Consider the following 25,524-nt stretch of genomic DNA (forward strand, 5'->3'; position numbering starts at 1 on the left):
ATGAGGCACAAAACAATTATGTAGAAAATGCCTAGTTATACTAGGGCTTTTTATGCTACATAAATGTGTTTCCCGAGTATGAAAACTTAAACAAATATACGTTGATATGTTTTGTTTTTTTAAATATGTTGATTCACCTTGTGAATCAACCAATACAGTGACTGGAGCCAAACACTGTAGGTGACATTTTCCAATAAATGAGAAGGAGTTATGTGCACCATTTGGAAATCTGTGTAAAATCAGCCTTGTAGATCCTGAATTTTTGTAACTTTGCCCAAACTGTACAAGCTTAATTTTAAACAGCTCCTGCATTCTAATTAATAGGACCATTAAACGACCACTGCATTTTAATAGATAATTTATTTATCTAAAATGATGTTTTTGTGAAAAATGCCACACAATGCTGGCCACTAAGGGTTTCCCTTCCTTCTAATTTGTTGTCCCCTGCTCGTTATCAGATAAAGTCCATTTCTAGTAAGAAACACCAAGATGGATAACTAAAAGTGGGGAGGAGGGTTATTGTTCTCTCATACTGTCACAGAAGTCTATGGAGAGAGGAGGGGGATGAGGAAGCTGCTGTAAAGGGTGGGAGAAGCAGAGGGACTCACACAGATGTGTTACTGTAGCTAATTTTGGTTGCTTACTATGTTACAACTACTAAAATCACATCTACATTGATCAGTATTAGGGATGCTTGGGTCCACGTTATTCGAGTCGAGCTTTTCGTAAAATTCGAGAGCTCTACTCGAGTACCGAACCCCATTGACTACAATGGGAGACTTGAGCATTTTTGTATGTGGGACGCCGGGTGCTGAGCTTTCTTTTTTTTCTTGGTTTGTGTTTTCTCTCTCTCTCTTTTTCTCTTTCTCTCCCCTTCTTGCCAGACAAAAAAAATCGCCAATGACGCGCGCTGCGTCGCAGCGGGGAGGGGCCAAAACAGACACATCACAGCGGGGAGGAGCCAAAAGCTGGGGCGGGGTTAAACACGATTTGATGCTCGTTTGTGTAACAAGCACCATCAAGTACGCTAATACTCGAACGAGCATCAAGCTCGGCAGAGTATGTTCACTCAACTCCAATCAGTACCCCTTTACAGTGTTTTCCATGATATTGTTATTTATGCTTGTATGCTATAGAGAGTTAGGGAGCAGAATTTGCAGGTTTTTGCCATATGCAGTTTATAGAAGACATTGTAGCAGCAGTCTCATCCGAGTCTGCAGAGAGAAAACTGGTAAAAAAAAAAATGCAGGATACAAGTCAGATAAATGACTAGAAATAATGTTATGTCTCATTTGCACACATATAAAAGCTCATTCAGAAAGTGCACTTTAGGGATTACCCTGTGTTCCTGTCAGTATCTTTTGAGCACTGTGAGATAGATGATCCATATACTTCCAGTATAGCAATACAGACATTACATCTGTACATGATTTAACAATGCATTTATTAATGTAGTTTATGAATATGATCAAACATTTTCTTTACCAGTAAAAACTTGACATTTACATAAGCGGAAGATGGAGTTTATCAGTTTACAAGTAGATTTTTTATTTCATAAATTGGTTAATTAAGAAATACATGCTCATTAAAGACCCTTGCCTGTTCTTTTCTTGTGTATAATAGTAGTATCATGATAAAAGTAATTATTTATAACGATGAATGGGTGGTTACTGTTACTACCCATTACAAAAAAAGTTTTTTTGTTTCATTTTTTAGTACACATATTAAATGCATGCAGTGTGAAGCTTTCTTGCCATTTTGTACATACATTTCTAATGGATTTTTTAAAATTGCGGCCTTTGGTAAAGTCATTTCACCTTGCTTACTTATATTGAGAAGCCTATGGAGGAAAAATATGCAATATCTAGTACATGTTACGTTTTAATAAAAGCTAGTAATTAGTAGGAAATTATAGTACCAGTGTTTCTGGTGCCACAAGGCACCACACAGCTCTGCTACATACATGTCACACACAAAGCACTGCTACATACATGGTTCATCCCATACAACTGGGATCAGAAGCAGCACAGCAATGCAGGTGAAGGACCTGTGATGACATCACCGTCATACTCCACCCCTGATCACAAGACAGTGAGGCTCATCCTGAGTGAATGACTTACATGCTCTGCCCCTGATCACATGGCGGTGATGTCATCAAAGGTCCTTCATCCCCAGTGAGAGAGCTACATACTCTGCCCCTTATCTCATGATGGTGACATCATCACAGGTCCTGCATCCTTGTGCAGATTACAAGCAGACTACAAACCCCCTGTAACCTCGGTTGCTGTGGAATACTAACAAACACCTAGCCGGACAGCATCTGTGTGCATACAGGACCTGTGATGATGTCACTGTGATGTCACTGTGGTGTGATCAGGGGCAGAGTATGTATGTCACTCACAAACCCACTCACTACTTACTCATGCATGGACGGATAGTATTTTGATGGCACTGACCCCAAATATACACCAAAATCAAAATGCAGTGTGTGCTCATTTCCATATTTTACTGTAGACGTTTGACCAGCATCTAGCCGCAGTGTTTTAGCTGCCAAATATTGTGTCTAAAACAAGCCTAATTGTGTCATAAACTGCAAGCACCATGCTGACAAAGATCACTATGGAGAAAAACTTTCACCAGTTGGAAAACTTCTCACCTGAATTGTGATTTGGACTTTATTTTATGTCTAGATCTATGTCATGCAGACATGGAGTTAAAACAGATTTCAAAAAGCAAATTCCAAATTTTGCAAAGCTATGAGATACTAGTCTACAGTCTTTGAGGCTTGGATTGAATTATATTTAAGACACCGCTGATAAAACATTAACATACGAAATTTGTCCTTTGTTTTGTATCTGCAGTACATCAAATTATCAGTGACCCAGACTTTGTGTAGCCTGAAGGCACACTCTGTACATGAACAATTCAGTCTTCTGAATATTACTGTATTGGAAAAGTACATTTTTTTGGCAGTATCAAACGAAAAGCATGGTTAATCCCTGCTGTGTTACTATAGAGCTGACTGCTGTACCTACTTTTAAATATTACTTGATCTTAACAGTACAAAAGATTCAACTTTTACTTGCATAGGAGATTGCTCACAAGACTAGAATGAAAAATAGCAAATCTATACAGTTAATTTCACTTATATCGGAATTGAGAATTGAGGTGCATACAAGTTAATACACAGGTTTATGGCATTCCAACAAAAATATATCTTTAAATGCAGTACAGGACTTAACAATATATAGTTTATGAATCCAAGTTTGTCTTATGCAATTACATTAGTAATGGAGGAAACCAAGAGACCTAAAATCATATGCCACCGTACACTATATGTGTTGGGCATATACCTGATAAATATCTCTACAACCTAGAATCTAAAATTCACTATAAGACTTTATATTTCATATTTGAAAAAAACATGTAATATAGCTATATATACATCTTTTACAAGCATTTTTAAGTGGTGTCTTTTCATTCACAAACTTTGAAACACAGCAAACTAACAGCCTGCTGCAATTGAAAAATGAAAGCACCACTGGCCCCCAAAAAATGCATGGAAGTTAAAAAAAAGGCCACAAAAAAACGCAGCTTTTTTAATATTCGTTTTTTGATTTTTTTTACATGTTTTTATAAAAATATGTGGTAAAAAAAAGCTAAGAAACCCACTACTATAAGTGGCATTTTTTTCATAAAAATGGTGTTTGGGAAATTACCCCTTCATAAATCTTTCAGTTCATGTTGTAATCATAATCTGATGTCCTTGTACCAAATAGTGAGCCAGTGGGCTTTGTGGACTTTTGCATATATACATCCAACAATTTGAACACACAAAGCTGCAATGTAAAACAGGAATGGATTAGAACAGAGAAGCATTTGGAGCCTCCATTCTGTGCAAATTACAACTCAAAAAACCTCTCTATGCCGTCATACGAAAATCTTATGGAGGTACAGTAGAAGTCAAATGTACTTCTTTGGAAGCAAAATGACAGCTCCATACAAAACAAATCCACAATACAGCCATGGCGACGGACTTCTAGGGTGATGTCGCATCGTGACATTTTCTTGGCAGATCGTTTTTGCGGGGTGGTTTGCCATTGCCTTCCCAATCATCTTTACCCCCCCCAGCAAGCTGGATACACATTTTACCAACCTCGGAAGGATAGAAGGCCAAGTCAACCTTGAGCCGGCTACCTGAACCAATGCGGGGATTCAACTCGCAACCTTCAGGTTTTGAGCAAGAGCTTAGGATTTCATACTGCTGTACTAACACTCTGCACCAGACTATGTTATATTACCATTTTGTCCATGTAATTCCTTAATTGTCAGCAAAATGGTCATTTTTTTAACATTACAATAGTAAAAACAAAAATGGCTTCATTTTTTGCTAAATTTAGAGTGATAGACTGCTTTTATGAATTCGACCTCTAAATCATTGTATCAATATGGCAGCAAAATTCATCAAAGTCACACTTAAAAGTGTAAACAAGACTAAACAGAAATTACTAGGTTACAGCCATAATACTGTAGTTCAAATTCTTATTTTATAACAATAAAACAAGCAGCTTACCATAAAAATTGTGAATGCAGGTAGGCAGCCTTTATACAACAAAAATACTGTTTTAGTGTTGAAATATTAAATTGTGTGTTAAATTTCTTACCTCCAAAACATGCACCCATGGCAAGGGCAAAAATAAGGGGTTTAATCGGGAGATCAACATCTGCATCCTGGCTTAAATTTATTAATACTGGAATCTAGGCAGAAACCAAAACACACAACAATGATCAGTCATGATTTACTGTTGCATACTCTCATACTTTTTTCTTCCTTCCTAAAATGCTCTTTTTTAAATAACTAAATCTATTTGAAAGATCCGTACATTCCTTATTTCGGCAGTACAATGATACTCAGCTATAACATAACGATGGTAAATTGCAGTAGTGGAAGTAAAAATAAAACTTCATGATATTAATGGTAAACTGGTTGAAAAACTCATTGTATGCACACCAAAAAACATCAAGTTGATTATGATTCTGACTCAGTTTGAGTTCTTAATCAATGTCCGTTATGTGATACATTGTGTTATATACAGAATGCAATCAGATAAAACAGTGCTCAATACCAAAAATATGCTGGACTGCCTGATTGTTCTGGATTATCTGACTTCTTTAACCAGCTATATGGGTATAAAAAGAAAACCTATGTATTTTCTGAGATGTTGATTCTCACCTTACTATAGGAAAGGGAAATATACAGCTCATAGCAATAACTTCACCCTGTGACCTTTTTCCCCTATTAACAAACTAGCATAATTTATCAAGATATCAATAGTGAGAACTGATTTTTGAAATATTGGCAAATCATGCTAGTTTGCTAGTGAGAATTTATGGCTCATGGCATGGATACATATATAGCCTTGGCAAGATATTAATGGATGCCAGAGGCTTTGTACATAATACTAAATTAAACTGCATAGCAAAATCACATCAAACCCAACAGCAGAATTTTTCGATTAAGAAGCAGTTCTAATTAATAAGCTTGCAATCTATTTATGGAAAAAATATCATAATTTTAGATATTGTATGTTAAATACAAAGCACCCAAACTTGTGTTAGTAAATATGCCCAACAGTGGTTTGACAATGACTGGGCCTTACTGTTAAGGCCCATTTGCACATAATGATTATCGCTCAGAATTCGTTCAAATGACCAGAAATTAGGGATAATTGTTACTTGAAAATGCAGGTATTATGCAGTTTTCGTTTGAATGAGGATTTTAAGTTGAACTTAAAATCCATTGTTTAGCTAGTGAGAGATAAAGTATCTCTTGCTAGACCGCATACTATTATCTCTGCGGGAGGCGGCAGATAACATTGTATTCTGCAAGGACCTGCAAGCAGAACAATGCAGCTGTGCTCACAGCTAGTTGTGTTATTAATCACATGCTGGACTCTGCAAACAGGTCTTGGAGGACCTTTTACATGGAAATGAAGATAATAAAGTGTTAATGGCCATTAATGGCCTTTAACACTTTATGCAAATAAATCACAACATTTTTCAATCTTTCAGTCCTTTGAAATATTATCTTTGAGTGTAAATGGGCCTTTATACTTTGTACCTCATCACCACTTTTTTGAGAAGTGACATTGTGTTATAGTAAATCAGTTGCAATTCATGCAATGATAAAGCCACGTCTCCTATTCTTGAAAACTTTGCAAATCTTAAGTATACACACCCACAGTGGAAAACCAACAGAAAATCTGCACCAATTGTTGTGGATTTTGACCCAGATTTCCCCCCTTCATTTGATGGGATAGAATCCACATTAAAAATATGCAGCATAAATTGACATACTGTGGATTTAACAACTGCAATGCATGGTTATTAGAGATGAGCCAGTCTACTCGGTAAGGCAGTTACTCGAGCGAGCATCCCTCATCTCGAGTAACTGCTTAGTGATCCGAGCAGGCTCGGGTGGGCTGCGGGAGGGAGCGGAGCGGGGGCAGAAGAGAGGGTAAGAGATCTCTCTCACTCTTTCTCCCACTCCGCTCTGCTCCAGCCCGCAGCCCACCCGAGCCTGTTCGGATCACTAAGCAATTACTCGAAAAGAGCGATGCCTGCTCGAGTAACTGCCTTACCTAGTAGGCTCGCTCATCTCTAATGTTTATTCTGCTGTCGATCTTGTGCAGATTTTTTTCTTTTTTAAATCCCATCCACATAGTATATATTGTAAATGCTGCAGATGTTCTGCATGGAAAATTTGCAGCATTTATTTCCCATGCAAACATAAGCTTTCACAAAGCAGAAACCAAAAAAATGTTTTTTTTTATTTCTTTCTGACAAAAAATACATAAAAAGTTAGTTTTTTTAAATAGTTGAGTTGGTTATAATTATATCTTGATTGAGGGTGCGTTCACACAAGTGTGTTTTTGTACATACTTAGGTGCGTACGTACGTCCACACCTAAGTACGAGGAAAAACACGCGTGAACACAGCTGTGTGCTTGTTGTCAATGGAGCTGCTGCTGCCGGTGGCTCCATTGAAAACAATGCTCTGCCAGCACCCCTGCATTCTTTTTCAGGGAAGGACTTTACATATAAGCCCTTCCCTGAAAAAGAAACATTTTAGTGCAAAAAAACTCCAAAAAACTTACCTGTCCGCCGCTGCGAGCATGAAGAACACATCTGCGGCGTGCGGCAGATGTTTCCTTCCCCCCCCCCCCGCTAATTAAAAGAATTCCCTGCTGCTACATCTGCCACATCTGTGGCAGATGCAGCAGAGGAATTCTTTGTTCTCAACTGCAACTGTCGCATAAGACAGCTGCGGTAGAGAATCCTGCTGCCGGGATCCCCGTCAATGGCTTTTCAGGGAAGGTCTTCATAAGCCCTTCCCTGAAAAGCCATTTAAAAAAGTGTATGAAAAAAAAATCAATACTCACCTCCCTTCAGCTGCCAGGGCTCAGCCGTGTCTTCTGGCGCTTTCCCCGGCTTTGTAGTTCTGAGCAATCAGCAGCCGGGGATTTAAAATCCCTGCCTGCTGGTAGCTCTGATTGTGATTGGTTGAAGTGCTTCAGCCAATCACAATTAGAGCTACCAGCTGGCCGGGGATTTTAAATCCCTGCATGCTGCTAGCTGAGAACTATAGAGCCAGGGACAGCGGCCGAAGTCGCCGCTGAGCCCGGTAGCAGTCAATGGCTTTTCAGGGAATGGCTTCATAAACCCTTCCCTAAAAAGCCTTTTAATATAGTGTGAAAAAAGAAATCTATACCTACCTGCCGGGGCTCAGCTGCTATTTCTGCGGCTGTCCCCGTCTCTGCAGTACTGAGCTATCAGCAGCCGGAGATTCAAAATCCCCGACTGCTGTTAGCTCTGATTGTGATTGGCTGAGCAGTTCCAGAAGTCGCCGCTGAGCCCTGGCAGCGGTCAATGGATTTTCAGGGAAGGGCTTAAAAGCCTTTCAAAATAGTGTGAAAAACAAAAAAGAAATAATACTTACCTGCCGGGGCTCATCCGCAGCTTCTGCAGCTGTCCCCGGCTTTGTAGTTCTGAGCTATCAGCAGCCGGGGATTTAAAATCCCCGCCTGCTGGTAGCTCTGATTGTGATTGGCTGAGCTCTTCAGCCAATCACAATCAGAGCTACCAGCGGGCAGGGATTTTAAATCCCCGGCTGCTGATAGCTCAGCAGCGCTACAGAGTCGGGAACAGCGGCAGAAGTCACCGCTGAGCCCCGGCAGATGTCAATGGATTTTTAGGGAAGGGCTTCATAAGCCCTTCCCTGAAAAGCCTTTTAAAGTAGTGTCCAAAGAAAAGAATTGAGTACTCACCTGCCGGGGCTCAGCCGCGGCTCCTGCCGCTGTCCCCGCCTCTGTAGTTCTGAGCTATTAGCAGCCGGGGATTTAAAATCCCCGCCTGCTGATAGCTCAAAACAGCAGTACAGAGCCAGGGACAGCGGCAGAAGTTGCCACTGAGCCCCGGCAGCCGTGAATGGCTTTTCAGGGAAGGGCTTCATAAGCCCTTCCCTGAAAAGTCAATTAAAAGTAGTGTAAAAAAAAATAAATTACTTACCTGTCAGCCGTTGCTGTGTTCCCCGCGGGGATGAAGAACACATCTGCATGCAGCAGATGTTTTCTTCACCCCCACTAGTTAAAAGAATTTCCTGCTGCTACATCTGCCACATTTGTGGCAGATGCAGCAGAGGAATTCTTCAATTCTCTACTGCAGCTGACATGTGTGACACGGTAGAGGATTCTGCTGCCGGTAATTGATTTCAGGGAAGAGCTTTGAATATAAGCCCTTACCTGAAAATCAAGTGAAAGTGGTTTAAAAAACAAAAAAAATAGATACTCACCTCCCTTCAACTTCCAGGGCACAGCTGTGTCTTCTCCTGCTGTCCCCCGCACTGTGGTGCTGATCTATCAGCAGGTGGGGATTTAAAATCCCCGCCTGCTGAAAGAGCTGAATGTGATTGGCTGAGGTGCTCAGCTAATCACAGGCAGCTCTCGCCCGTCATTCACTCGGGTTTCTGTTTTTCTGTACTTCATGGGAGAAGGAAAATGGAATCACTGTTGAGAATGGATCCACCCTATGACTGAAAGGTGCCAGACCAACCTCTTTGACTGTAATGGGGTCTATGAGGCTTCCATCATGCCGTCTGGCATTTTCCCGGACAAAACAGTGCAGTACACTATGCTAGTTTATCCTGGATTTTGGGACAAATGTGCACCAGAGGCTATGAATGGAGCCTTCAATGTAAATGTGAAGAAAGCCTTATAATGTATATACTCCAAAATGGTAGAAATAAAAGCACTACTTGTTCTGCAAGAAATGTCCTCATAGACTTGGATCAGTGGGAATTTAAGAAAAAAAGTTTTGGCTCTTGTACTATGATAAGGACTGAACATATAGTGCATTTGCATTTTTTGTTTTCCCCATTAAGGCCTCATTCACATGAGTGTGGTTTACACGCTGCTGACTTGCAGGAATTCTGCGGCGAATGAGCTGCTCCATGCTCCGCGGAGCAGCCCTTTCACATGTCTGTGCTGCAGGCAGAGTGCTGCCACAGCTCCCATAGGATTCTGTGGTCAGTACCATGGACAGCAACGCAGCACAGAGCTGACAGGCGAGCGCAGATTCTGCACTGGTAAAAAAGCTCCATGTGAGCCTACGACTGAAAATAACCAGGTCCTTAAGGGGTTAAAAACCACCCAGTAGTGAATATACTTTCTGAAAAGTCAGATTCACATTATGTAAAGACAGCACATCTGAGCCTAGTCACTGAAGAAGAATCTATTAAAATTACTAACTTTATTAATGAAGAAAGCCAGAAACAAATCAGGTTGGGAGATGGATCCTAATTATCATACATCAACCCCCTTATTGCACAGATGCCTGTGGAATCCTTTATAGGACTCTAGCAGGGAGGAGGGAGCTGTCCAGTGCTGATCCTCTTTCCTATACACTAATGCCCTGCATCACTACAGCAGGGAGCTGTCCAGTGCTGATGTGTCTCAGCTGAGACTGCTATTCAGCTTGTGTCGTGAGAAGGCAAGGTGGAATGACTAAATCCCAACCAGAATTTGGGATTGGCTGGGATGAGAGAGGGAAGGAGGAGCTTTACATATATAAGCGCTGTCTGCATCAGACGCGGCACTCACTATTGGGATGCCGCCCGACATCACGGCTGCTCCCATTTACATGTGTTAACTCATCCTGATGAAGCAGTGTATATGTTAAAACACTGCAGAAACGCGTTGATGACGTAGCTTAGTGAGTCAGAACTTATTTTTCCAGATAGCTAGTTTTAGTGTAGTGTTAAACGGCTGCCCGATACCATCTGTCGGCCAGCTGCACCAATGCCAATTTAGTTTCTCCCTTTCCACAGCAGTGCTGTGTGAGAGAAGAAGGATATTCACTTAGGCACTTATCATCCCTGAGTGGTTTAGGGAAAATCTGAGCTATAGGAGCAGCAGCCAGCAGTGCTGTGGGCACAGTGCAATATTAACCCCTAAGGTGCCGGATGGGAGCACTTAATAGACATTTACTGCTCTCCTATTTTGGTTTTTGATACTTATAGCAGTAGCTCGAATTGGGACACTTATATATAATAGTATAAGGACTTACCAGTTACTAATTAACTCTTTCCTCTCCCTTCTTGGTCTAATAAATCAATAGACTCAATTGGAGATAAATTGAGGAGGAAAGTAGTTGACTAGCAGTGAGGAACCAGCCTTATTCATCAACATCACTAGCTTCCTCTCATCTATATGTATATGGCACTATTTAACCCTTTACCAACTGGACCTTGTGAACTTTAATTGTGCCTTACATCATATACACATATTGGTATTTTACTTGGGATAACATCTTTTCTACCCTGAAAATACAAATCCCTGATCCTTATAGATGGCCCTTACCTTTATTTAACCCTTTCCTATTCATTTCATACCCTCATGGGAATAATGGTGATTAATCATGGTTATCACACATGAATAAAGGAATACATAAGATTAAGACCTAATTAATAAGAACACTGGGCACCTAATAAAGTCCCCCTTAATTTTGAGGAGGGGTTTTATTTGAGCTTATAGGGTGTAGCCCTGTGATATTACAACACTTACAATATCTTCCTACCTATCTGGAATTTCTGATTTATCTCGGAGTCCCCAATGAGGGGAGCCCTTGAAATTGGTTATTAACAAAAAGAGGGTTAAACCCTACTCAATTTAATGACCACATCTGATTAATAATGGAAGGTTCTCATCCCATGCATTGCCTAAATATGGACTTTTGGGCTCTGACACCAAATACCCATTAGATAGCTGAGTCATTGACAAACGGTTTGTTTGATTATAGAGAGAAGGGTTCTTTCTAATACCTCAATAAGCGATATATGTTTTGTTCTGTTCATTTTGATTTTAAATTTTCATTAATAAAGTTAGTAATTTTAATAGATTCTTTTTCAGTGACTATCTTTCGGTTTATTTGAAGAATTACTGTCTCAGTGACAGCACATCTGAGCATGCCCTAATTTTGGAAAAATAAATATATACAGTATTACACTTTCCAGTATGAACGAATGTTCAAACACAAGCATTTCATTATATATTCAATGTTCTCAAGACGACAATGTGTCCTTAAATAATAGAACAATAACTATCAAACAAATGTAGTTTATAGGGGAAACAAACAAAAAAATTTACAGGCAGACAAGATGATGATCACAGTGTTGCCATTCATCAACCATGATCAGTTGAAACTTGTTATCCCAGAAATAGATCCAGCTTTAAAAACCTGCCACAGCAAAGACATGCCAAAAAGTCACAGCCATCATTAAGTTGTAACCTTAAAGGTGGTGTACCAAGATACAGATGCAGTCAAGTTTAACTTGACTTTTAATGCATCACAGTTTCTTTGTCCGTTGATAGATTTTCAATGGCTTAAATGATATAAAATAACGTTTCAATGCCTTAAAATAATTAGTCACAGAAAGTTTATGCAATCAAGTTAAACTTGGCTACTTCTGCAGAAAACCACCACAATATGGAAATTAAGTGTCTGTTTCACTAGGGATCAAATACTGGGAACCCCATCAATCCCAAGAGGGATGAATAGAGTGGTGATTGAACACATATGTTCATTCTGGAAACAACGCTTCTAGAGGAAGATAGCTTCATACATAAGACACTCAACAGCCTATACAGAAATCCCCATAGCTGCACTCTCTTACTGTGCTATGGGGAAACCCCCTATAGCTCCACCCTCCCACCCTGCTATGGGGATCCCAGAGTATAGATCCCTCTAGCCCCACCCCCTTCTCTCACGCTCTTGGGCCAGCCCTCAGGGAAAGTCCTGTAACCCCAGCCCCATCTCTCTCCCCACTAGAGGGAAATCCTCTGGGGAGAGAGGGGGAGGGAGTCCCCTACTTGTCCATCTGGGGGGCAGGAGGAATACTCCGCTGCTTACAGCAGGGCATTTAAAAGGAGCTGTCCAGAAGCAAGTTTTAAATGTCCTGTTGTTAGTCCTCGCGGGGATTAAGGAAACCCTCGGCAAGTCCCCTCACCCCCGCAGGGACTAACAGGAGTTTACAGTGGGACATTTAAAATGTGCTTCCGGGCAACACGTTTTAAATATCCTGCTGTTATCAGTGGGGAATCTATTCCCTGCGCAGGAGTTTCCATAAACTCCTGCTCCCATAGGAGTCAATGGAAACTCCTGCACAGCGCACCAAAGATGGGTCAGATCCTATCTTTGTTAGGTGCACGCCGTTTCGCGCACCTAACGTTTTCCCATGTAAGCGCTTCCATAGGAACCCATTGGTTCTTTTAGAAGTGCTCTTTTTGCGTGCACTAAAAAAACGCTTGTCTGACCGAGCCTTTAATGTACGCACAATTGGTGACAATAAATGACTGAAAACATCTCTGCTGCAGTGGAATTGATAACAGGGGATATACTAAAAAATTGCCTTGGGAAAACTAAACTACCGATTTGACATCTGCCATGTCATAAACAGTGTCTGCAATGAACATGTGTAAGGTGCATTGAAAACTTGAAGAGTTCTTCTGTTTTTTCCTGTGATTCTAGCTGTTGTATGTCAATGTATGAATAAATCAGCTATAGGCCGCCTGCAGACGAGCAGGTCGGATCCGGCGGCGAGGATTCTCGCCGCGGGACCCGACCCCAGTGCCTGCAGGGAGGAGCGCGTACTTACCCGCGGCCGGCGGCCCCGGCTCTTTCATGTGCCGGCTGCCGGGCAACCAGCGCATGCGCAGACCGGAGCCGGCGGCCGGGTGAGTGTCATTTCTGTGTGGGGAAATAGGACATGCCACGGTTTGTTTGCCGCGTGAGATTTCGCGCGGCCAAACCGCGGCCGTCTGCATAGGAGTGCGTATTGTAATGCACTCCTATGCAGGCTTTCAGTGGCGGAAATCCCGCGGGATTTCCGCCCGTGTGCAGACGGCCTTACTTTTCACCATTCTTTTTGAATCACCTTGCATTTATAGATTATTTTACATGGTTCTAGGTCCAAAATACATTTCAATTAAAGATGTCTTTGAATAGTTACCATTAGGTCACTCTCACATGGATGAATTTAGGCCGTATATTGTATCAGTATTTGTGAGCCAAGACTAGAAGGGAAGCAACAAGATATAAACAGTGTAATGGTAAGATTTGGGCTTACAAATACTGATGTAAAAAACTGACCAAGGCCTCATGCCCACGACCAGGTCAGATTCCAACTGAGAAATCTTGCAGCAGGATCAGACCCGGCACCCCCCAGAGACCCTATACTCACCTCTCCGTATCTGCAGTGAGTGTCTCGGCTGGCGAGTTGGGGCTCATGCGCAGTGCAGCGCACACAGTGCCGGTGTTGGACGGTGACATGATTTCTCGCGATACCTCTACTGTGCTCACAGCGGAAGTTTTGCGGGACGAACAGCTTCCATTGACTGCAATGAAAGTCGTCTGTTCAATTTTACACACAAATTAGAACATGATTCGATTCTCCTCCGCTTGTGGGCAGGGGAGAATTCTTTAACATGACATGTCTATGGATGGATATTGCTGCGCAATTCGCAGTGGATGTCTGACTGCAAATTCCACAGCTATAATCCGTCTGTGGTCATTCAATCTAAAATATGTCTGTGTGAAAGCGACTTTATAGTTATTACTGAGCCATGCTGCTTCTTTGGTTTACAAATTTGTTTAGCCAGGACTACTGGTCACAGTAGGTACTAGGTCTTGCATGACAAAATATTTAGAAAGAAATACAAATGCAAGCCTCGCAGCACAGAGGTATCTTAAGGCACATTTATATATAAAAAATATCCTTTTTTGACAATTGTATTTAGTTCTATGTATAACAATATATAAATTTTAAAACATCATGTTCAGTATAGTACCACACATACAAGAGACTGGCTCAACAGCCAGTGATATTCAAAGCCTCTAGAGGGTTTAGCCATTGAAATATGTAGAGCAATAGACCTAGAGTAGCTTGCAAAAGTAAAGCTCTTACTGCTTGCTCCTGAAAATTCCAATGACTGTCAGAGATTCTCTGTTACTGATAGGACGGACATAGTTTAGTTCCCAGCATCACAATCTCGGCCTTACTACATTTAGAACTGTTCTCCCTCTCTTCTGTGACGGAACATCACTGTTCACATGCGAAACAGGTCTTGACTTACCTCCTTAACTATATACAAGATGTAAGCCAAGTCCCATTTAAAGGGGTTGTCCCGCGCCGAAACGGGTTTTTTTTTTATTCAATAGGCCCCCCGTTCGGCGCGAGACAAACCCAATGCATGTGTTAAAAAAAAAACAGTTTAGTACTTACCCGAATCCCCGCGCTGCGGCGACTTCTTCCTTACCTTAGCAAGATGGCCACCGGGATCTTCACCCACGATGCACCGCAGGTCTTCTCCCATGGTGCACCGTGGGCTCTGTGCGGTCCATTGCCGATTCCAGCCTCCTGATTGGCTGGAATCGGCACACGTGACGGGGCGGAGCTACGCGATGACGCGTAGAAGGGGCGGAGCCAGAACTCCACTCGTGCCGAGACCCAAGAGAAGGGAGAAGAGCCTTCTGCGCAAGCGCGTCTAATTGGGAGATTAGACGCTGAAATTAGACGGCACCATGGAGACGGGGACGCCAGCAACGGAACAGGTAAGTGAATAACTTCTGTATGGCTCATATTTAATGCACAATGTATATTACAAAGTGCATTAATATGGCCATACAGAAGTGTATAACCCCACTTGCTTTCTCGGGACAACCCCTTTAACACATTATCAGTGAATTTCCTAAAATATGAGGGGGTGCAGAGGAGGGAGAGCAGTTTTCAGAGTGCAGCTAGGCTGAGATTCTAATGCAAAGAATTACAAAGCTTCTGGACTATCCTGACATAAAAGGTCCAACAATCACAAAATTTACACAGCAACATAGTAAGCACTTTACTCTCTCAAACTATTGCTGTAAACTTTTTAGTGACTGGAAAACCTGTTTAAACAAATGCACCAAAGATATAATATTTGTGCCTAAGCAAATAGTGAATGTAAGTCTTGAGAATGTTGAAAGTAAATCATTACTTCAATGAAAACAAGCGCCCCATCATCTTGTGTTTCATTTTTTCTAAAGATGCTGAACAGTGCAAAAAAGGAAAGTTGCATGCGCCAAAGTCTACAGTATCAAGAAGAAAATAGATGCTGGGAATATTTAACTTTAGGGCATTCAGATTGGATGCACATTTTTACAGAGTGGCTATTTATGCCAAACGAGTGAAAGTATTGATGAGGAAGTAACACAACTGCCTTCAAAGAAAATCTTAAAATAATGAGCGATGTATTTATAGCATTTTCTAGTCATGTTCAAACAGCAGAAAAAGCTTTTCAAACATAAAACAGCGTATGAAAAAATATTTATAGTTTAATGACCCAATTTGTTTTATCTCAGCAAGCCTGAATGAGTGCTTTGATTCATGTTTGGGATAGAATAAAGCCTTAATGTTCTTTCTTTCATCTTTATTGCTGCATTATTGTGAGGGTGTCATGAAACATTTAATAAAACATACCAATTTAGTGTTTACAAATACCTCCACATTGAGTTATGCTCTTCCATCTAGTTCCGCCATTTTAGTTTTATCGGTTTCCGGTAAAAGTCAATGACTAGTCCTGATGACTTAGTCAGTGACTAATCTTCATGAATTGAGACAAATAGAGCACAAAGTACACTATCATAGGGCCAAAAAGTTCCTGTTCATGACATAAATTTAGCCCTGTAATGCCTATACACAGCCACACAAGTGCCCATAATAAGTGTTTCAAGTGTAAAGCATCTGTTTATACTGCTAACTACAGTGCCCATTAACATTAACTCATTCAGGACCACGGTGTCTGGGTCCTAAAAGGACCAGACATTTTTTGATGATTTTATACTTGTGGTTTTATGGCCTTTTTTTTCTTCAGTTATTAAAATTATTTTTGCTGTATTTTTTTTAGACACAGGGCAATTTTTTAAATATGTTTTTCCACAGATTTTTTTAAAAATTTTATTGTTTTATTAAGTGCAATGGGTACAAAAAGCTAGGGAAAAAAATGATTTTTTAAAATTAAATTTATTTTTAAATCAAATTTTAACCGCTTAACGCTCCATGATGTGCAATTAGGTTAAGGAGGTTTGGGGTTTATATGGAGCGGGATTGTGTGTCAATCCCGCTACATACAATGCAGGTGTTGGCTGCTCGCAACAGCTGCGATGAGCCCAAATGCAGGTCACAGTTGTTAGCCCTTTAAATGCCACAATAAATTCTGACAGCAGCATTTTTGGTTGTCATGACAGCTAGGGGCCTTCTAAAGGCTCCCAGTGCTGACATTGCAGACAGCCAATGAAACCTTACCTTAATAGACTTCCTGTCAGTTTGTGACATAACATAACACTATGGTATTAAATTATACTGCAGAAATGATCACTAGTTCAAGTTCCTTATGGGGACTAAAAAGAATGTAAATATTAGTAAAAATAGGTTTGAATAATTATAAAAAAATTAAAAGTACTAAAGGTTTATGAAAAACTGTTCTTCCATATTTATAATACAAAAAAATCTAAATAAAAAACATCTAAAAAAAAATTTGGTATCACTGCATCCATAAAATTCTAATCTATCAAAGAACGTTTCTTTGGTCACCCCATGTAAAGAAAATATTTAACAAAAGATGATCAAAAAGTTGTATGTACTCTAAAATGGTACCAATAGAAACTGCAGGATGTCCAGCAAAAAGCGAGCCCTTGCACAACTATGTTGACAGAAAAAGTTATTTTTTTTCCAAAGATATAACATTTTTTAAAAGCAGTACAGCAATTGCACTGATGTTATTTTTGCTGAGGTGCATATTTCACTCCACTTGGAATTTTTAAAAATATTTTTCAGAACATTATATGATACATTAAATAATGCCATTATTACAACATCTCATCCCACAAAAAAACAAGCCCTCATACAGCTAGGCTAATGGATGAATAAAAGTTATGATTTTTTAAAAGTGGAAAGGAAAAAAAAAATTAAAATCCCCACCTGCTGAGAAAACCTTACTACTCTGCCGGGGACCAAGCAAAGAAGACACGCCTGAACCCCAACAGCGGCGGAGAGGTAAGCATATATTTTTCTGATTTTTTTTAACACAAGCCAGGGATGATTTTTCAGGGAAGGGCTTATATTTAAAGCCCTTCCCAGAAAATCACAGCAGTAATTGTCGGCAGCCCATCGCTTTCAAGAGGGCCGCCAGCAGCAGCGGCAGCCCCATTGAAAGCAATGGTAGAACATTGCGATCCTCTGCCACAGCTGTCACAGCTGTGGCAGGGGATTCTTTACTACCTACGGGGAGTCCCCTTGTCACTGAACACTGTGACAGTGCTGTCAGCATGTTCAGTGACAAGGGGACTCTCCGCGGGGAATATTGAGGCGCAGCATGGACCTATGCATGCACGCATGTCCAATGTTTTGCAGATACTCTTGTTTGCACGCCTGTAAATTATGGACATGTGAACACAGCATAGGGAACCAATGGTTCTAATAGACGCGTGGTTATGTGCGCACGATTGCACACAGATAAACACGCTCGTCTGAATGAGCCCTTAGGTTGAGTTCAGCAGCAGCCATGGCCCCATTGAAAGCCATGCTGCACAGACCTGCATTCATACTTGTTTGTGCATGTACGTGGGTGTGCGGTTATTAGTTCCAGTAAACTAATAGTGAATACAAAAGATATTAAACTTTGTAATATATTTTATTGCCACTTGGAATAACATAGTATTGCATAACATGTATTTTATCTTTATTTCGTATGCACAAGTGTCCTTTTATTACTATATACCTTGATACAAATATTTGTTAGTATCTATTATGTTTTTTTAAACTAAATATTGATGTATTTTCTTTGCCCTCAGTACATTGAATATCAAAATGAAAAAAATTGTAAATAATATTGATTTAACAAAATCAATTGTTTAGTGTATAGCGCTATGTCCAATAGGTTCATGCAGCAGCTACTCTGATGTTACGGACTACAAAGAAATAGTTTGTAGTCAAGTCCTGCAGTCATGTATTCCTCCTCCGCTTCTTCTAACCTACTTGTAGACACCTGAAAGGCAATTGTTTTCAGTGTAGGCTACTATTCCCATAAAGCTATAATTTCTATGAGGATGAAGAATACATTGTAACATGTCTTGTGAGGAAGGGGGAAGAAACAGATACATACAGACTCAAGCACTGAAAGAAGAAAGGAAAGTGCTTCACATGGAAGATCCACTGAAGTCTGATAAAAGGCATGTTAGCAGAAAAGCAATTCAGTAATTAGCCCACAATAATCTCTTCAGTTCTATATATACAGGGCTAAAATTCATTTTCCCAACGTGCACACACATTTTAAACAAAACACTTTTGCTCAGTAGCTTTGTTAAGCAAACACCAGTTTCACAAGGAGCCATCCCTTTTGTCTACTCTTTTTAAAAATTTATTTTTATTAAGAAAGTATGTTGCAAACACACAAAGCTGCAATGTACAATGACTATCTATGCAGATGGGTCAAAAATTATGAGATATTGTGATTGAGACATGCAGGTCTCGCATAAGAATCCATCAATTACAATTCACAACAGCATTAGTACACTTATCAAGTTTGACTCTGATCGGAATCTACTTTACAACTATTGCAAGGATTAATGATCTTAACTAGAGATGAGCGAACGTACTCGGCCATGCCCCTTTTTCGCCCGAATACCGCGATTTTCGAGTACTTACGTACTCGGGCGAAAAAATTCGAGGGGCGCCGTGGGTGAGTGGGGGTTGCAGCGGGGAGTGGGGGGGAGATAAAGAGAGAGAGGGCTCCCCTCTGTTCCCCGCTGCTACCCCCCGCGCCGCCACGCCTCCCCCCGCCCCCCCCCCCCCCGGCGCCCCCCAAATCTTTTTACCCGAGTACTGAAGTACTCGAAAATCGTGGTGCTCGATCGAGTAATTACTCGAAACGAGTACGTTCGCTCATCTCTAATCTTAACTTAAACTATAAAACAATAATCAAACCAGAAAAGAGGGGGGAGGGAGGAGTTCGTCATCTAGGCTGGTTTTGAAGTGTTTCTAGTCTGGAGATTTATTATTTATCAGTATGGATATGTTTCTAAAGACTGTTTGAGAGGCCTCAAGTGTCTGGGAGAACTATGTTAGAGGATGAAGGAGATTGGGTGATTCGGATGATGTTGTATGGCCATCTTAATTTTTTTAAATTCAATCCATGGTGACCATGTGTTCAAGAATTTAGCTTTGGTACCGTTCCCTCCAACTCATTAGCTTCTCATAGCGGAACATTTGATGTATTTTGTTTTCCCACTGGGTAAGAGAGGCGGTTCTTTGTTTCGCCACATTAAGGGAATGAGTAGTTTGGCTACAGTTAGTAAGATTGTTGGCAAGTTGTCTTTCTTTGGGGTAACATTTTTGGTTGGGAACCACAATAATACTTCTACTGGTGCCAAATTAAGCGAGGTTAAGCAAATTTTATTGATTTGGGAGAATATTTGCTTCCAATAAGGGGCAATATTTGGCTGTTCTGCCAAATATGAGAGATGGAGCCACCCTGGAGGTCGCATCTCCAGCAGCAATCAGATGAAGCTAGATTTAGTTTAAATAGTTGGGGTGTTTTATGCCATCTTGTTAGAAGCTTGAATGAGCTTTCTTGAATCCGGATACATGTTGAGAAACCATGAGAGTTGCTCAGTATTTTGCCTATGTTATCTTTGGACAGGGTAATATTTAATGCCTTTTCCCACTTTGTCAAGAACAACGGTTTGCGTGGTACTGAGGCTAAGAGCATTCCCTTGTGAAGCTTAGAAATGAATTTTCCACAGGGATTTGGGAGTGATAAATAGTATTCAAACCATAATGGGTCCCTTAATTTGTTATGGTATAGATCATAGAATCTTGAGAGTGATTTCTATAGATTCATGGCTTCCAAGAAGTTGGGTTTATAGCAAGGGATAAGGGGCTCAATCTGTTGTAGTTTGGTGATTTAGGGGCTTTTTGGGATGTCATGAATTGTCATAGACATTTTATTCCAGATATGGGATGCTGGTAAAGATTTCTTCTCCATAATGAGGGGTATTAGGGAAGCTGGAGTGAAGGGAGAGAGTTTATCAGACCCTGTTCCAGTTTAACGTAATTCTGTTATTACCCTGATCGTCGCATGAGTGGCTGGGCTTATTGACTTGTTATGCTTTGAATTTTTTGGTTAGCCCAAAGGAGATAGTAGTCCTCTGTGTTTAGGAGATCTCTTTCTATGCAGAATAGGGATGAGCGAACGTGTCCGTTACGGACACATCCGCACCCGGACACCGGCTTTGCCGAACACTGCAGTGTTCGCGCGTAAGTGTCCGGGTGCCGCCGGGGGGCGGGGAGATGCGCGGCGGCGCGGGCGGCAGTAGCGGGGAACAGGGGGGAGCCCTCTCTCTCTCCCTCTCCCCCCCACTCCCCGCCGCACCCCCCCGCGCTGCCACGGCGGCCCCCAAACTTTTTCGCCCGAACACTGAAGTGTTCGCAAAGTTCGGTGTTCGGGCGAAAAAGGGGCGGAGCCGAACGTGTTCGCTCATCTCTAATGCAGAACGATTGGAGGCTTGTGTTCGGGTCCACCAAGGAGATCCATCTGGCAATGTGTATTGCCCTATGGTAATTTTGAGCATCCGGGAGGCAAAATCCACCTTGCTGGGTTTTTTTTGGTTAGATAGGCATGGGCTTAGCGCAGTTTGCAATTATTCCAGATGGAGGTACTGAGGAGCTGATGCAATTTTTGGAAAATGATTTGGGGATAGTGATAGGGACACTTTGGAGAGTATAAAACATAGTTGGCATAATATAAGATGCAACTTGGTTTTTCTTGCCCATCCAGGAGATGAAAGGTATATTCAGGTGTTTTAGCTGGTCCTAGACTTTTTAAATTAATACTGAATAATTGAGTTTGAATAAGCAAGATGGGTCTGCACATAATGTAATACCTAGGTATTTGATCCCAGAAGTGGGTTAATTGAAGGGTGAAAGGTGTTTCACTGTGCCTAGGAGCCATGTAGGGATGTTTACATTTAGTGCTTCAGATTTATTATAATTGATTTTAAAATTAGAGAGTTTACTATAGGTATTGAAGATATCTAAAAGTGCTGGAAAAGCTATTATTATTAATAGATCGTCGGCAAATGCCGCAGTTGTGTGTGTGATGTCTCCTATTTTCAAGCCTTTTATGTCAGGCGACTGCATAATTTTTTTAGAGGAGTGTCTCACTCACCAAGACAAATAGAGTTGCGGAGATGGGGCACCCCTATCTAGTGCCGTTGCTGATTGTAAAATGTTTCGACAGTGTGCTGATTATTAAAATTCTTGCTGTTGGAGTGGAGTAAAGCATGAGGATGGACGCTATGATTTGTGGTGGAAAGTCAAATTTGCTTAGTACCACTACCATATAATTCCAGTTGACCCTATCAAAAGCCTTTTCGGCGTCAGTTCCCAGGAGGATGAGCGGCAGTTTTTTAGTCTTTGCGTAGTGGGTTGCATGTGTCAGACAGGAGGTGTTATGTTTCCCTTCTCTGCTAGGGACAAATCCAACTTGGTCAGGGTATATCAGTTTGGGAAGGAGGGGGGAGATACGGTGGGAAATGAGTTTTGCCCAAAGCTTGAGATCTGTATTTAGTAAGGATATGGGGCGATAATTACTACACTGTCCGTGATCTTTCCCTTTATTCGGGATCAGCATTATACATGCTTCTAGAGCTTGCTTGGGCAATTGGCCTCCTTCCATTAGTGAATTGCAAAGATTAACAAAGTGTGGAAATAAGATTTCTGGGAACTTTTTGTAGTAATTCACAGGGAATCCATCTGGACTAGGGCTCTTGCCATTAGGTATAGATGTGAGTATTTGAGTTACTTCTGGAATTGTGAATGGTTTAGTACCTCTGACAAGAGTGTGGGGAGATGTGGGGAGTCTAGGAAACAGGTGATGGGGAGGTGTCTGATGTGTTAGGGTTTGTTCTGTCTTTTTTGCCTAAGTTATATAGTGTTTCGTAATAGTTTTAAAATTCTGTGGTGATATCAGATGTTGAAGTCAGTACATGTCCAGTTGCTGTTTTGATTTTACGGATGAATGCTTTTTCTCTTTGTTTCTTAATTAGTCTAGACATCGCTTTGGTACCTTTGTCCCCATGTGCATAAATTTTAAATTTAGAAGAGAAAAGCGTTTTTGCAGATTTTGTATTTAGTAAGTCATTTAATTTATTTCTGAAGATTTTAAGGTCTGCTAGCGTGTCGTCTTGCATCAATAATTGATACTATTTTTCAAGGCTGAAAATTTGGGCTAGAAGTGAGTCTAGTTCCTTCTCTCTCAATTTCTTAACCCTAGTCCTGAGTGCAATTAATTCTTCTGCTATAAATGCCTTATGGGTTTCCCAAGTGTGGAAGGAGAAATCTCAGGGGAATTATTAAGTTCAAAAAATTATTTTAATTTGTTAGACAAAAGGGGGGTATGTCTATTGTCTTCTAGAAGTGTATTGTTTAAGCGCCACATCCATTCTCTGACAGGGAGTCTGGAAATAGATATTGTCAGAGTAATTGGCACATGATCTGACATTGTGATTGCGCCAATCTCCGCATCTACAAGGGCCTGAATATATTTGTCTGAGATCCAGAAATAGTCAATTCTATGTAGCGTGGCATGAACCTGGGAGTGAAAAGTAAAATCTTTTGTGTCGGAATAGAGGGTTCTTCATGAGTCTCTAAGGTTTAGGTTCGTAATTACGTTCCTGAGCTTCATTAGGCACTTTAATGAAGTCGGGGGAGCTTTTGCAGTAGTGTCAAGTAGTAGATCGAGGATTGTGTTGAAATTTCCACAGATTACCATTAGGCCTTTGGCAAAGTCACTGAATTTATTAAGCTTATTGATTAGCCAGGGGATTTGTTTTTTGTTTGGGACATAGAGATTTGTTAAGGAAATTTTAGTGTCAGAGAGAGTTTCTTTTATGAATAGATAGCGACCTTCAGGGTCTGAGATCGGGAGGAAGGGTAGGAAGAGTACATTTTCTCCTATGACAACTGAAGTGCCTCTTGAGGCCGAGGTATGTGTGCTATGAAACTATTTAATATAATTGTACAGTGGTAGCTTGGGGACATGGTTGTGTCTAAGGTGTGTTTCCTGAAGAAATATTATATCCGATTTAGGTTTCTTCATGATATTAAATACTTGGTACCTTTTTTTGGGGTGGTGTTCATTCCTCTTGCATTGAGGAATGAGCATTTAATGGTGGCCATAGGGATCAGAAATATGCGGATCACAGAATATTTTGTCTCCAGATAGGCCTAGAGGGATGACGACTAGTATGATGGGAGTGCGGGCAACAATATGTACAGAAATTAGGCAACTGCCAACATATGGTTAAGAGTTAATATAGCTGAGTAGGTGCTTTTTTTTGGAGTAAGTGTTTCGTAGGTTTCGCTGTAGTTTGAAACACAATGTAGACGTGGATGGTTTGCACCCAGCTGGGCTTGGATGGGGGTGGTGTTTGCACCGCATTGTGCTTCACACTCGCACAAACCGCAGGGAACTAAGGGTGATATCAATATTTGCTAAGTACATAGGATGCTACAGGCTAATGTTTCTCGTTCGTGGCCTCCGGCAGACCCCACATGGGCTCAGAGGGAACCCAGGGGATGCCCTAGTGTCTCCCAATATGGTGCTGGTCATGTCTTGCTAACATGACATGTACTACTTTTATGTCCAGGGGGAACCTAGAGGCCAGAAACGTAAAACACCTTTTATCAACCAGAAGACTCTAGCGGAGAAAGTTTACAAGCTTCTCTAAGGGAAAAGTGAGGCCGTATTTATAAGGTCCACTTCCGCGACTTGTTCGTGAGGTCTATGGGTTATAGCGAGCTACAGTATGGCCATGTTGCAGTATGCTTTGTGCGAAGGTGCGTGGTAAGATGCAATACGGAACCCACATGATGTCTGCAGTCAGCCACGGGCTGTCTACTCGTGTGCAGCATGGGCAAGAAATGGGGAAAACCCCTGACCCCACATGTTATACACTTCAGCATCAGTTATAATGCATGAGGTGTGGGATGAATATATGGTCTGGGACCGCACCCCGGGGGCCCACTCCCACAGCTGGTCAAGAGCAACCATTCATATGCAAGGGCCATCTGCATGGGGGTAAGGAGGGGGCAATCGCCCACACAATATAACATAGTAAGCAAATGATGGGAAATAAAGGTGTGAAGCTGGGTCCGCTGGACCTATCCCCACCACCAGCTGCGGGTAACCTATTACATTCAATGGGCCAGCGGCATGGGATGAAGCCAGGAAAGCCCCCAACTGTGAATGTCCCTCCCTGCAGCGATGGTTATAAGGCGCAAGGAGAGGGGGGTGCAGATATGGGTTGGGAATCCACCCCGGGTCCCACCCCAACAGCCAGCCACGAGCAACGGCTCATATACAATGGGGCCAACTGCACAGGCAGAAGCTAAGGGGACCTCCAGCCATGCAAGCAATACATAATATAAAGCAAAAGGCAGAAAATGAAGGTGTGTGCTGGGAATCCACCCAGGTACAACCCCCACCAATGGCTACAAGCAAGCGCTCACATACAAGAGGTCAGTGGCATGGGCAGGAGCTGGGAGAGTCCCCAGGCATGCATGACATATATTGTAATCTTAGTGGTGTGTGGGTGCATTACATAGATAACTAACGATTACAGAACTTTTGCAAAAGGACCAAGTTCCTCACAAGTTCGTAGCAAATCATTCAGGCATTTGTCTGCTTAGCCTGGCAAAAAGGGAAGAGAAAGAGAACAAAAGAACATATTTCACATTGAATGTTTCTGAATCATAGTTAGCTATTTGTTATTTTGAGACTTAAACTTAGAATGAAGCTTCCATTCCTCTGGTGATGGAAGCACTGGGAATTTATTGTTGAAGTGGATTGGCAACATCACGGGATGTTTATAGTTG

The 25,524-nt window shown here is 41.3% G+C and overlaps 1 protein-coding gene across 1 annotated transcript in view; it reads right to left on the reverse strand.

Moving 5' to 3' along the window:
• OCA2 (OCA2 melanosomal transmembrane protein) overlaps positions 1–25,524 on the reverse strand; it is a 277,343-nt gene that overhangs the window by 40,037 nt on the left and 211,782 nt on the right. Inside the window, exon 22 of the mRNA XM_066579296.1 lies at positions 4,665–4,758. Coding sequence (XP_066435393.1) covers positions 4,665–4,758 — 94 coding nt within the window. The remainder of the gene's footprint in view (positions 1–4,664; positions 4,759–25,524) is intronic.

This window comes from Eleutherodactylus coqui, chromosome 1, assembly GCF_035609145.1.
Source record: "Eleutherodactylus coqui strain aEleCoq1 chromosome 1, aEleCoq1.hap1, whole genome shotgun sequence".
NCBI lineage: Eukaryota > Metazoa > Chordata > Amphibia > Anura > Eleutherodactylidae > Eleutherodactylus > Eleutherodactylus coqui.